Raw genomic sequence first — 14,592 nt, 5'->3', positions numbered from 1 at the left:
TTGAAGGATTTGAGCTACAGGGAGAGGCTGAACAGGCTGGGGCTGTTTTCCCTGGAGCGTTGGAGGCTGAGGGGTGACCTTATAGAGGGTTACAAAATCATGAGGGGCATGGATAGGGTAAATAGACAAAGTCTTTTCCCTAGGGTGAGGGGGTCCAGAACTAGTGGGCATAGGTTTAGGGTGAGAGGGGAAAGATATAAAACAGACCTAAGGGGCAACGTTTTCGCACAGAGGGTGGTACGTGTATGGAATGAGCTGCCAGAGGAAGTGGTGGAGGATTGTGCAATTACAACATTTAAAAGGCATTTGGATGGATATATGAATAGGAAGGGTTTAGAGCTATATGGGCCAGGTGCTGGCAAATGGGACTAGATTAATTTAGGATACTGGTTGGGAATTGACAGGTTGGACTGAAGGGTCTGATTCCGTGCTGTATAACTCTATGACTCAGTGACTCTGCATTATCAGCCCAGTGATAACACCACCAGACCTTCGGACCCCCACACATACACCCTTCCCCCACCCCCGGCCTCCCCATCTCACATATGGGATTTGGGAGTTGTTGGCTGGGCCAACATTTATTACTCATTCCTGGTTGCCCCTTGAGAAGGTGATGGTGAGCTGCCTTCTTGAGTCCCTGTGTAGGTAGACACACAATGCCATTAGGGAAGGAATTTCAGGATTTTCATTCAATGACAATGAAGAAATGGCGATATATTTCCAAGTCAGGATTGTGAGTGGCTTGGAAAGGAACTTGCAGGGAGTGGTTTTCCCATATATCTGCTGCCCTTGCCTTACTAGATGGAAGTGGTCAGCTGTTTGGGGGGTGATGTCTAAGGAGCCTTTGTGAATTTCTGCAGTGCATTTTGGAAATGGAACATATTGCTGCTCCTGAGTGTCGGTGGTGGAGGGAATGGATTCTTATGAATGTGGTGCAAAACAAGTGAGCTGCTTTATCCAGGATGGAGTCAAGCCTCTTAAGTGTTGCTGTTGATGCACCCATCCAGGCAAGAAGTGAGTATTTTCTCACACTCCTGACTTGTGCCATGTAGATAGTGGACAGGTTGTGGGGAGTCAGGAAGTGAGTTACTTACTGTAGTAATCCCAGACTCTGACCTGCTCTTATAATCACTGTGTATATGTGGTGAATTCAGTTCAATTTCTGATCAATGGTAACCTCCAGCCCATTGACAATGGGGGATTCAGTGATGGTAACGCCATTAAATGTCAATGGGCAGGTGTTCCATTATCATTTGTTGGACAGTCATTGCCTGGCATTTGTGTGGCGTGAATATTACTTGTTTGTATTGTCCAGTTGTCCAGATGAAGTTTAAGGAAGCCTCAGTGCTATTTCAAGAACAAAAACAATGAGAAAATGCTGAAGCAGGTCTGACAGTATCTTTGGAGAGAGAAACGGGGTTAACATTTTGAGGCTAATATGGCTCTTCTTCAGAACTGAAGACACAGAACATGGGGCACAGATTTCAGAATAGAGCTTCAGTTTCTCCTGCTGAATTTTCCCTGTATTTGATTCAGATTTTCAGCATCGGCAGAATTCTGCCCTTATTCCCCTGGTATCTTCACCAATGATCTTCCCCAACCAACAGCTGAAAGATAGTTCAGAAATAATTTCACTATTTGAGTGAATGTGGCATCATGTCATGTATAAAATAATGACTCTATTACCCCTGACAGTGACAATCTTTCATTTAATTGCAGCATTTACGGGTCTTTGAGAGGTCTGAGTTTCACATTGCTCCTTTTATTGACATTACACCAAGTGCCACCAAATACACCTCAGACTGTAGCAAAAAGACAATGTCATTGCTGAAGGCAAGAGCTATGTTCAAGAAATAGTGTTATTGTCCTCCTTTATGACAATGAGTTTTTGGGATTAGCTTTTAGCAATGCAAATTTATGGGACATTATCCAGCAGGTACCATTTCAACATCGTCTAACGATCCGTGTTCAAATGAAACACGAATGTGCTCCTGAGGAATAGTTGCTTGCACAATAGAACATTTGAGGAATTGTAATAAGTTACAATTTTGACACACCTCAGTACAGTCACTCTCTTCCCAAGGGTGCTGTGTGTTTGATCATCCGTCCATAAACCTCCATGTAGGGCTCAGAGCCGAATGGTGAAGAGCCATGGTGCTACTTCTTAATGACATCAGAGGTGCTATGGGACTGATGGTGTGGTGCTGAATATACACCCAGGATGGTCCCACCAAATTAAATGATCGTCTAGTGTCTGTTTCTTTTCAGTGCCAGCTCAGAAAATGCCATTGCCCTGTGCTCCTTTTCAACTTGAGTCAGGGCAGCACTAAACCTAACATTGCATCTGAAAGGTGGCACTGCCAACAATGCAGGGCTCCCTTGACACCTCTCCAAAGTTGATCATGTGCTCACCTCTTTAGAATAGACCTTGAAACCATGACCTTCTAACACCAGGCTGTGAGTGAGCCAAACCAAAACTTAATGAAGGAACTCATAAAAGAGATTAAACAGAGCAGGAAGTAAGTACAAACAGAGGCAAGGGGAGACCATTCAGCCCCTCAAGCCTGCTATGCAATTCAAATAGATCCCGCTGATCTTCTACCTCAGTGCCATGGTTTTGAACCTCCATCTAACCAGGGGAAACATTCCTTCCACAGCCAATCTGTCAAGACGTGTATGACCTAGGATGCTTCAGTGAGATCTTCCATCGAAACCCAGGAGAATACGGGGCCCTATCTCGTCAATCTCGCAAAAGCAAGGTGATAATCAAAATTAGAGACCAGAAGGTGAAAAAGAGAACAGAAGACAACACAGGTAACAGAAGCAGACAGGATCAGTGGGATGGGTAACTTCGATGGGAGACAACCAGGTGATTGTTCAAAAGATCAATAATCTGAAACTACAAGAAGTTTGGGTAAATGTTGACAGTGAATTGTCAGACTGCTCCATATCTCTCTCAATCGTCAGTTCAAAGAACATCAAAAGGGAGAGGTATAAAACAAGCTCACCTGTTAAACATTGCTGCTCCAAGTCAAGTGCTTACCTCTTGGTTGATCAGGAACTGAAGTGTTTGCCCAATATCAGCCTGGAAGGTAACATAAGGGACAAGAAATGAGAAAGTGGAGGGTACAACTGGGAGCATGGGTCTTGAATGAGATTGCACCATGATCACTGAGTTAGGTACAAAGGGGCCATGTTATAGAGACATAGAGATGTACAGCATGGAAACAGACCCTTCGGCCCAACCCGTCCATGCCGACCAGATATCCCAACCTAATCTAGTCCCACCTGCCAGCACCCGGCCCATATCCCTCCAAACCCTTCCTATTCATATACCCATCCAAATGCCTATTAAATGTAACGATTGTACCAGCTCACATAGCCTCCGTGAGAGACTTACTTTGCGTCTTCCCCTTTCTAAAATACACAGGAACAGCGGTGAAGTGCTTTTTGAACCCTGCTCAGGAGGTGCTGGTGGAAGAAGCTGTGCTCGTGAGCTGAGGTTCTTCTGCTGCCAATAGGTTGAGGTACTCTGCTATCCCATTTGAGGGTTAGTGTGCTGAGAAAGTTGCACTCTAAGAATTAACTATTCATGACTTTTGCATTTCAGATAAACAATACTCTCACTCAGAGTGCTAAGTTAAAAATCACACAACACCAGGTTATAGTCCAACCGGTTTAATTGAAAGCACTAGCTTTCAGAGCACCGCTCCTTCATCAGGTGGTGAAGGAGACTGATGAAGGGTAAAGGAGCGCCGCTCCGAAAGCTAGTGCTTCCAATTAAACCTGTTGGACTATAACCTGGTGTTGTGTGACTTTTAACTTTGTACACCCCAGTCCAACACTGGCTCCTCCAAATCAGACTGAGTGCTGGAAGCCAACTCATCTGCAAGGCAACCTTAGGAAACTTTTCTTTTAATCATTCACGGGATGAGGGCTTAGCTAGCCAGGTCAGCATTTATTGCCCATCCCTAATTACTCAGAGGGAGGTTAAAAGTCAACCACATTGCTGTGGGTCTGGAGTCACATGTAGACCAGACCAGGTAAGGGCAATTCCCTAAAGGGCATTAATGAACCAGATGGGTTTTACCAAGCATCTACAATGGTTTCATAGTCACAATTAAACTGTTAACTCCAGACTTTTTTTTATTATTGAATTCAAATTCCAACATCCGCTGTGGTGGGATTCAAACCCAGGTCCCCAGAGCATTGGGGAGAAAGTGAGGACTGCAGATGCTGGAGATCAGAGCTGAAAATGTGTTGCTGGAAAAGCGCAGCAGGTCAGGCAGCATCCAGGGAGCAGGAGAATCGACGTTTCGGGCGTGAGCCCTTCTTCAGGTTCCAGCAACACATTTTCACCCCAGAGCATTGCCTGGGTCTCTGGGATTAACAGTCTAGCGATAATACCACTAGGCCATTGCCTCCCCCAATGGCAAGTGAAGGACTTTCCAGCTTTGAATTTTCAGTCAACAACAATAAAAAGTTACCAGAATGAAATGATTTTGACTAACCTGCTAAGTCAAGAATCCCAAAATTGTCAGCTCCAACTGTTGACGTTGCAATATCTACTGTTTACAAATGATCCACAGAGTCCCAGACATATATCTTTAACTTGCACTTGTCTGGTATCACTCCTATAAAATGTCTTGGGATATGGTTACAATAGTTGAGGTGTTATTTAAATGCAATTTATTGTCATTGCAATCACAATCCTTCCCCTTTTCACTGTGTGAATTGCTTTGAGTAAAAGTGAAGGCTCTGTCTCTGTGAGGCTGCTGTGTGTTTTCATTGGCATCATCAAGGACGTTAAAGGTAAAAAACACAGACATTGCTCATTGGAAAAGTTGAGGCTGTTGCAGATTAAGTGTGTGTTGCAGAGAGGCAGACTGTCTCAGAGCAAGGCCCTGATACTCGAACAACATTCTTAGGGGGAGAGATTCAGACAATGCCAGAGACTGTCAGAGTTTACCTCCAACAGACTGGCACAGTCCACCACCGACCTGAATCAAGACATTTACAAGGCTCTGACCAAATAAGAGACGGGATGGGGGATGTTAGAGAGCTGCAGGGAAGGTTAGGTGAACTGGAATCAGAAATCAATCCCGAAGGAAAACTGCTCACAGAAAGACAGCACGACAACACCACTGACAACATGATCGAGTGAGATGCCCAGGACTGGGTGATGCAATAAGATGGCAATTAGACACATCTATTCAAACCATACTGACGATTATTATAACAGAATTATAACCAGACCAAGTGACATAAATCTTTATGCCTCATTTGACAAACTCAAACTGACCTCATCATTCAAAAAGCGATGCAGTCAGTTTCAATGAATGTGACAGGAGGTCACACTCACTCACTCTGACATACACACATACTGACACACACACACTCACATTCACACTCACTCACTCTGACATACACACACACTGACACACACTCACACATTCACACTCACTCACACTGATACACACACAAAGATACACATACACTGACACACACTCATTTCTGACATACACACACACTGACACACTCACGTTCACACTCACTCACCCTGACACACACACTGACATATACACACTGACATACACACTCACTCACTCTGACATACACTCACACTGATGTGCATACACTCACATTCACGCTCACTTATGTACACACACACACACATTCAGTCCACTAGCACAATGTGCCCCATGTGACACAGATCAGGGTTACAGTCAGATATTTTTGGTTATTCCTGAAAGTGCAAAACGCAGTTGATATCTACAAGAGGTGGCCTTTTGTTGAGAGTAGGAATACAGTCAGACCCCTCATTTTCTCCTCCTGTTCCATCCCCTCTCTCTCTCTGTCTCTGTGAAATTTCCCTGATACCCTCCAGGTGTAACATTCCAATGTTCCCACACATGACAATGTCAGGCAGCACTGAATTCACATCTACAGTACTTTTTACCTTTAAAAATCCTTTTTTAAAAGCACATTTTTGAATTACAGGTTCATAAGTACTTTGGAGTTCAGTTTCATCATCATATCTCACGCTTAGTATTATTCAGATACCTTAAAGGGACATGCCCATGATATCCTCACGATATCATGTGACCTACAGTTATAAAGATTCTGTGTTCCATCTTACTGCAGTGCTCCAGAGAAGCTCAGCACAAGCTGGAATAACAGCACCTCATTTTCTGCTTGGGGACCCTGCAGCCCTCCGGACTCAATCTCGAGTTCAATAACTTTAGGGTTTGAGCACCTTCTCCCATGTCCTTACCCCAATCCCCACACACCAAGTTCTATCATCTCATGGACTGCTACCGCAAACAACTCATTATCAGCCACTTATGGTCCCCATTAGCAGTTATTGATTCCCAAAGGCTGACTTTTACCCATTCCTTCCTCTGCCATACTATCCATCTTGATCTATCGTTTACTCTTCCCATCTCCTCCCACCCCACCTTCGGCGTATATACCAGTCCTTTTCCCAGCTATTCTCAATTCTACAGAAGAGTCACTGGACCCAAAACATTAACTCTGCTTTCTCACTGCAGATGCTGCCAGACCTGCTGAATTTCTCCAGCAATTTCTCCAGCAGTTCTGGAAAGCATGCTCATCTATGCAATACCATAGATTAACATTAACCCAGACATTATTGTATCTGAAAAATATAGAGAGATTTTTACAAAATAGCCACCTGTCATAACCATCTGTTGGATTCTTCACTATCACAAGATTCATGTCTAGCTTGGTACGCTATAAAGGATAACATAAGCATTGTTGCATCAGATAAAACACTCTGTTAGAGGCAGTATTCTCATTATTGCATGTTCCTGTCTATTTAATCAAAGACACCAAACCTGCTTATAAAGACAATGGGGACTAGAATATCCTGAAACTGCAGGGGCAAGGCCACTGGCATCATCAATTTATTGACTCCGAAACATTGATAGTTATTATATCCCCAGCAGATTAATTATTGAGATGACATGGGAAGGTTTGATGCTTCCTGGCTGCAGTGTAAAGTATTTGCTGTGAGTCTCCCACAGAGACAGTTTTCATCCTTTGTATCAAAGGGAGAGAGCAGGTTATCTACTGAGCTAAATCTCCAACCAACAGGGAAATAGAAACAACTTCCAGGTAATTATTGTCCATGGATATGCACAGGAGAGAAGCTCATCAGATACACACAGACAGATCACTGTTTATTCCACAGGTTCTCCTCCTCTTCTACTTGGATAGTAAAAGAAGGTGATATACTGACACAGCCCATAAACCCGCTCAGATCCTACTTTCATTGTCCCTCATTCTCACAAGGATGCAATCTCCAACAACAGAGTCGTTGAGTCATAGAGATGTACAGCATGGAATCAGACCCTTCGGTCCAACTCGCCCATGCCAATCAGATACCCTAAATTAATCTAGTCCCATTTCCCAACACTTGGCCCATATCCCTCTAAACCCTTCCTATTCAACTGCCCATCCAGGTGCCTTTTAAATGCTGTAATTGTACCAGCCTCCACCACTTCCTCTGGCAGCTCATTCCATACACGTACTACCCTCTGCATCCCTTTTAAATCTTGCCCCTAGCAAGTTACAGTTGGAAATCTGAAACAAACACAGAAAGTTCTGGAGAAACTCAGCAGGAATAGCAGCATCTGTGGAGAGAGAAACAGTTTGTGTTTCGAGTCCAGTACAACTTTTCTTTTGAGCTCCAGGACAGTTAGGAATGGACAACAGATGCCAGCCTGTTCAGTGATGCCCGCTTGTTGTGAAAGAATAAATAAAAGAGGAATGAGCCCCCACCAGATTCCATTGACCACACTCCTTATTTAATGCATGGATGGTTTCGGAAAATCAGGGACGAGGTCATATTACTGAGCTGGATTGAGTGCAATGCAGAGTGATACAGACAGCACAGGGGATGTGTGTCACACAGTGCTGCTATTCCTAACCTTGACTCAGAGAGTCCAGCTTCAAGTCCCACCTGCTGTAGCCTTAATGTGCCTGAGTCATTAATAACAATTACAAACAAAGTTAAAAATCACACAAGACCAGGTTATGGTTCAGCAGGTGTATTTGGAAGCACTAGCTTTCAGAGTGCTGTTCCTTCATCAGGTGGCTGTCGAGTATAAGATCCTATGCTCCACAACCACCTGATGAAGGAGCAGCGTTCCGAAAGCTAGTGCTTCCAATTAAACCCATTGGGCTATAGTCTGCAGTTGTGTGATTGTTAACTTTGTAAACCCCAGTCCAACACTGGTATCTCCAAATCATAATTACAAACACGGTGGGTTAAATCCCTGTGCTGGTTCGTGAAGAAATGCCACCTTCTTTTCTAACACAGCCATTGCCTCAGGACCCAGGATGACTTTCTCCCACAGTGGAGCCACAGTTGCTGATTGGATGATTCTAGAGTTAGATGGCACCTCACAGGCAGGAAGGGGCTGTTTGAAGGTTCTGAGTGGGAATGAGGCTTGGGTTTTCACACCCTCCCTCCACTTGAGCTTTCGAAGCAATTGACCCCTTCACCGGCTGCTTCTGCCCCAACTGGGATCGTTTCAGGCTCAGATTTCCCAGGAGTCAGTGGGGACTGATGCAACATGATGCCCCTCAAAATAAAGAACCATCTCCCCATCTCTCTAACAGACACTTCCAGTGTCTTCATAGACAGTAGCTACTATCTGGCAACTGAAGTTATGACTAGGGAAGAGAGGGGAGTCATTTTATTTCTGCCTTCCTTTTTGCATATTTAAATGGAAATTCTCCAGCGCATTCCTTCATTAGTTACAAAAGGGGACGTGGATCTCATTGGCTGAGCCTTCCCTCATTGCTCTGAAAGTGACAAGACGGTGGGGACCAGTTGTTGTCTAGTTGACCCATTGCAGTCAGCAGGGATACCCCCCAGAAGGGTGTTTAGAAGGAAGTTCTCAGATTTTGACCCAGCCACACTGAAGGAACGGCGATATAATTCCAAGTCAGGAAGGTGTGTAACTCGGAGGGGAACTTGCAGGGGGGTCCTGTTCCCATGTATCTGCTGCCGTTGTCCTTCTCGATGGTTTGGAAGATGCTTCTTGACAACCAACACGAAAATAAAACAAAGCACCGTGGATGTTGAAAACCTGAAACACAAACAAAAGTTGCTGGAGAAACTCAGCAGGTATGGCAGCATTTGTAGAGAGAGAAAGCAGAGTCAGTATTCCGGGTCCAATGATCCTTCTTCAGAACTGACTTGAAACATTAACTCTGCTTTCTCTCAGTTCAGGAATCACACCGAAACGTCGACTCTCCTGCTCCTCTGATGCTGCCTGACCTCCTGTGCTTTTCCAGCAACACACTCGCGACTCAGACAGAAGCCACACGACACCAGGTTATAGTTCAACAGGTTTATTTGAAATCACAAGCTTTCGGGACACTGCTCCTTCATCAGGTGAAGAAAGCTCGTGATTTCAAATAAACCTGTTGGACTATAACCTGGTGTCAGGTGACTTCTGACCTTGTCCACCCCAACACTTCCACATCATCAGCTGTCTCTCGCTACAATTTCTTGAAGCAATTTTTTTTTAATAGAATCCCTACAGTGTGGATGCAGGCCATTCAGCCCAACAAGTCCACGCCAACGAGTATCCCACCCAGAGCTATTGCCCTAACTGATGCACATAACCAACACATCCCTGAACACGATGGGCAATTTAGCACCGCCAGTTCACCTAACCTGCACATCTTTGGATTGTGGGAGGAAACAGAGCACCCGGGGGAAACCCACACAGATACAGGGAGAATGTGCAAACTCCACACAGACAGTCACCCGAGGCTGGAATCGAACCTGGGACCCTGGCACTGTGAGGCAGCAGTGCTAACCACTGAGCCACCGTGCCAGCAGTGGGTTTGGCTTTTCTTTGCATGGCCTCCTCCCTTTGCCATTAACAGTCATCCTCCGAAGTATAAAGCATGAATGTGCAACCTGACCACACAAAGAGTTCGATGTACACTGAATGGTTAGAACTTCAACTCCATGTTATTTGTTTCGCAGATAAGCTCCGGGGGGGGGGGGGGAGGAGGATTCCAAGTTTGCAAGGTCATTATTACCAGGGAGTTTTTTTTTAATCCTCCCTTCATAACACTGACTAATCTTGAGCCAGCATGGGGACATTGGATGTTGGCTTGGTTCTGATACTCGGCTACGAGCGCCCCCTCGTGTCGTGCCCAATATTGCTGCATCGTTGCTGTTTGCCCTGAAGTTGCGAGTTGACTGAGCTCCCGAGAAACCAAAATCAATTCATGGCAAGATTACATTTTACAGAAAAGGTGGAGGGGGGAATTCCGGAGGGTAACCTCCGCAAAGTTTTATTTAAAATTTTAAATCTTAACATTTTTGCATCCACCGGATAGTTTAAAACGGTGTTTCATTTGTTCCTTTCTTTAAAAAAAAATCAAATTCAAAAGGAAATTATTTCAAAGATTTAATGTTTTTAAAAAGAAATCAGATGAACGTTCAGACATTGGGATTCTCATTCAATCAACTTGAACTTTTAAACAAAAGACCGGGTTTAGTAATCTCCGCTGTTCCTCACTGGCAATGAGATATGAAAGTGAGGAGCAGACTAAAAAAGAAAGTTAAGACTTGTCCCAGTTTTGTGCAAAACAAAAGATCTCTCTCTCTCTCTCTCTCTCTAAAACAGGCCAACTTCAAATCTCTCTCCACTCCCCTCACGTCCCAGCCTAAAACACCGGTATCTTCCCTCTAACCCCGCATGGCGCCAGCTTGCTCGCTCTTATCACAGTGTAAAACAATAAAAATGGACCCGACCAACACATGAAGGTCACCGATTGTGATCGTGGTGAAATTAGCAAGGCAGTGCAGCTGCCTGTTAATAGGGGTCTCTGGCCTGTTATCTCCCAACTGCTACCTGAAGCTTTTACTGCGATTAAACAGTTCATTTGAAAATGGAACTATCTTGGACTAGAGCGCTGATTACAAACTCTGTGTGTTTTTGTGTGTGTGCGAAGTATACTTTCTGAATGTTGGGTTTTCTGTTTTGATATTTTGGGTGTACTCCCGTCAGCGGGCTAACTCCGAGAGTATACAAAGGTGTTCGATTCTGCTGCCAAAATGCCGAGTCTTTGTCTAAGTAATTGCCTCTGGCCTGTTTTCAAAAGGCGATTTGCAACTTTATCACAGCGTCCAGACTGAGGAGGGATCTATTGTATCTCTACACCAGGGAATGAACCAAGTGGCTTTTAAGACATTCAACACAAAACAAAAACCCCACAAGGAACTGCTGGTGCTGGAAGACCTTAAACAAAAACAGAAACTATTGGAGAAACTCAGCAGGTCTGGCAGCATTGGTGGAGAGAAAGAAACAGGGTTAATGTCGGAGCAAATTACTGCAGATGCTGGAATCTGTACTGAAAAAAAAACAAATGCTGGAGATCCCAGCGGGTCAGGTAGCATCCATGGAGGGAGATCTGGCTAACCCTGCCAGTTTAAATGAGTCTTCATCATGAATCTGTGATCTCCAGCATTTGTTGTTTTCGAAGAGTCCCTGTACGGGGGAAATATGAACTGTTGTTTTCTCTCTCTCTCCACAGATGATGCCAGACCTGCTGAGTTTCTCCAGCAATTTCTGTTTCTGTTACATTTAAAACACCTTTTGTTGTTGTGCAGTTATTATCCGCTTCTGCAATGGCAGGTGGAGGTATCCAAGTGTGATGCGTGGCTGTATGCTGTTTGCTGCACACTTTATAAAAATTAAAATAAACCTTCACTAATTTGTTTATTGTACCAGACTCATTCGGGATTACCTGCTCGGCTCTGTATTTGCTGTTCAGATTGGGAACATTCACACTGTGTTCAGTGAGAGAGCGGTTTATACAAATTGGAGAACCCGTCCTTTATTCCGCTGAATTCATGTCAATTCATTTCGTGGGAGGGACTGTGCATCATAGAGTCATCGAGATGTACAGCACGGAAACAGACCCTTCGGTCCAACCCGCCCATGCCGACCAGGTATCCCAACCCAATCTAGTCCCCCCTGCCAGCACCCAGCATTTATTACCCATCCCTAATTGCCCAGAGGGCAGTTAAGAGTCAACCACATTATTGTGGGTCTGGATCACATGTAGGCCAGACCAGGTGAGGATGGCAGATTTCCTTCCCTCAAGGGCATTAAGTGAACAGGCTAACTGACAATATTTACATCTTTTTTAATTGCAGATTTTTATTGAATTGAGAATTACACCATCTGCCCTGGTGGGATTTGAACCCTGACCCCCCAGAACATTAATCTGGGTCTCTGAATTTCCAGTCCAGTGACGTTCCCACACTTTCAATAAAATGATCGAACTGCAAAGTTTACTCTGGTGAATTTCACTGTATATAAACAGTCAGCTTTCCCTTGTTTTGGTTTGATGTCATTTATGTTCGCTCTCCTTCAGAACTGGAGCCCCCGGTTTAGTTGGTTTTACTTTGAGGGGTGGGGGACAATAACCAGTAGGTGACAGGCAGTGAGTTCCGTCCTCCTCCTAATTTAAAACAGGAGCTTGTTTTCAGGAACTAAGCGAAGGCAAGTGTTTTCCAAGTGCTTCATTTGCAATTTCTCCCTGTCACCCTGGTCCCAAATCGCAACATAGATGGGGATAAGATTGGTCAAGGCCTTGGTGTATTCTCTGAGATGTTGTGGAAGGCAGTGAGTGTGAGACTGTGGGTGCGTGAGTGAGTGGGTGTGACTGTGGGTGCGTGAGTGTGAGACTGTGGGTGCGAGAGTGAGTGGGTGTGACTGTGGATGCGTGAGTGTGAGAGTGTGAGACTGTGGGTGCGAGAGTGAGAGGGTCAGAGTGAGAGTGTGGGTGCGTGAGTGTGAGTGCATGTGTTTGTGTGAATGCGTGTAAGTGTGAGTGAGTACATTTCTGTGCGTGTGTCATGGTCTGTGTAGTTGCTTTAAATTAATTGTGGGGAACGGGAGGTGACACTTCCTGTGTGTTTTAATAATGAAGAGTTTACAATCTATTCCATCAGAATCCGAATAAACTGTACCTTGACAGCTTGCTGGGGGTTGGAGGGGTGGGTGCGAGCTGGAGGATAGTGTGTTAAATGTTGAACCATTCACTTGCTCCTTTTATTTTCCGGTTTCAACTCCGAACAGCAGCGTCGCAACTGAGGAGAACGTGATTGGAACAGATCCCTCACACACTTGAGGGAGGAAGGGCTTAGGGGGAGAGAGAGAGAGAGTGTGGAAGAGAGAGGGAGGGAGGGGACGGGACGGGGATAGCTGCTGGAGGTTTTTGGAGAGAGAGGGAACAGAGTAAAGTCGGATCTGTGTCGATTGGCAGAACCCCAGAGCCATCAGCGAGTGTCGAACATCGCAATTTTAGACCTTGGGATTGGAGGGGGTTTTTTGTGTGTGTGTGTGTGGGGGGGTGGCTCTGGGACACAGACACACAGAGACACACACACACACCCACTCCACAGTTTAAACCCGGAATGATGAGAACACACAACTTGGGATTTCGAAGTGACCGGGAGAAATTGAAAACCTAAGGACTTCTTGCCGCTGTATCAGCTGCACCTCTGGAAGAAATTCACAGGATTTCTCCTGCAAACATTTTCTATTTTAAGTTTATTATTTCTGTGAGGCAACGGAGGGAGAAGGCTGTGTGTGTTTTGTTTTGAAGAAATCTCCCATTCTTTCTGCTCCTGCACTTTCGAATCCGTGTTTATTTCTGCATTGGCCTTAAACAGAGAGAGAGGGAGAGGGAGAGAGGAGCTGTTTCCAACGCCTTCATCATGCTCTCCCCTCAGCCACACCGACTGCGGGCTCTGGCTCTGCTGCTGTCGCTGTTTCTGTGGATGGTCAGCCCGGGACAAGCAGGTACGGTTCCACCTTGAGGGGGCTGCTGAGGGGCCAGCGACTAAACTGCATCCCTCACTCAGATCTTCAGGAGTTAGCTGTGTTACAATTTAACCTGTGTCTTTCCTCAAGTCCGTGGTGGGGCTTTTTGTGGGGAGAATAGTTTGTGTGTGTGTGTCCCAATCTAACGCTACTTTGTGTGGCTTTCTGTCTATTTTAGCAATGTTTACCTCACCCCCCCCCCCCCCCCCTCACCCTCAAACTCTCGGCTCAATGGCAAGAAAGTTTATTTGTCCCAGCTTTCCCAGTTTGTTTCCCTCCCCCCATCCCCACCACCTTTTGGATTTCAGATGCAATTTAACCGCCCCCCTCAAACTTCCCCTTTTAAAAAATTACTCCTTTTTCCCTAAACCCAGGGGAGGGGAGGGGAGAGAACAGGAGGCAGAGAGCTGCTGGTGCCCGGCGTTTGACAGTGACATACCCCTGCCCGGCCTTATCTTACTCATTGCAGAGGCAGGGGGACAGACAGGGAGAGAAGAAGAGAGAAATGGACAGGGAGGGAAGGAGAGAGAGGGAGAGAGAAGAAAGGCAGAGAGAGAGACAGATGGGGTGGGGGTGTGGGGAGAGAGAAAAAATAGGCAGGGAGAGAGAAAAAGAAAGAGACAGAGAGACAGACGGGGGACAGAGAGAAATAGAAAGGAAGGGAGAGAGAAAAATAGGTAGATGAAAAAATAGACAGGGAAAG

The 14,592-nt window shown here is 45.3% G+C and overlaps 1 protein-coding gene across 6 annotated transcripts in view; it reads left to right on the top strand.

Moving 5' to 3' along the window:
* Positions 1 to 14,592, top strand: part of unc5b (unc-5 netrin receptor B) — a 355,814-nt gene that overhangs the window by 73,322 nt on the left and 267,900 nt on the right. For 4 of the 6 annotated variants that reach the window (XR_006309712.1, XM_043679165.1, XM_043679161.1 and 1 more), the window contains one exon: positions 2,658 to 2,814. Coding sequence is in view for 5 of the 6 variants with exons in the window: in XM_043679165.1 (XP_043535100.1) it covers positions 2,658 to 2,814 (157 nt within the window). In the remaining variant the exon portion in view is untranslated. Of the gene's footprint in view, positions 1 to 978; positions 1,015 to 2,657; positions 2,815 to 13,268; positions 13,869 to 14,592 lie in introns of those variants that run through there. The other 2 variants (XM_043679159.1, XM_043679162.1) reach the window with 2 other exon arrangements.

The sequence above is a fragment of the Chiloscyllium plagiosum genome, chromosome 38, assembly GCF_004010195.1.
Source record: "Chiloscyllium plagiosum isolate BGI_BamShark_2017 chromosome 38, ASM401019v2, whole genome shotgun sequence".
NCBI lineage: Eukaryota > Metazoa > Chordata > Chondrichthyes > Orectolobiformes > Hemiscylliidae > Chiloscyllium > Chiloscyllium plagiosum.
The sequence above is the reverse complement of the archived record's forward strand: the minus strand, read 5'-3'. Positions and strand labels throughout refer to the sequence as shown.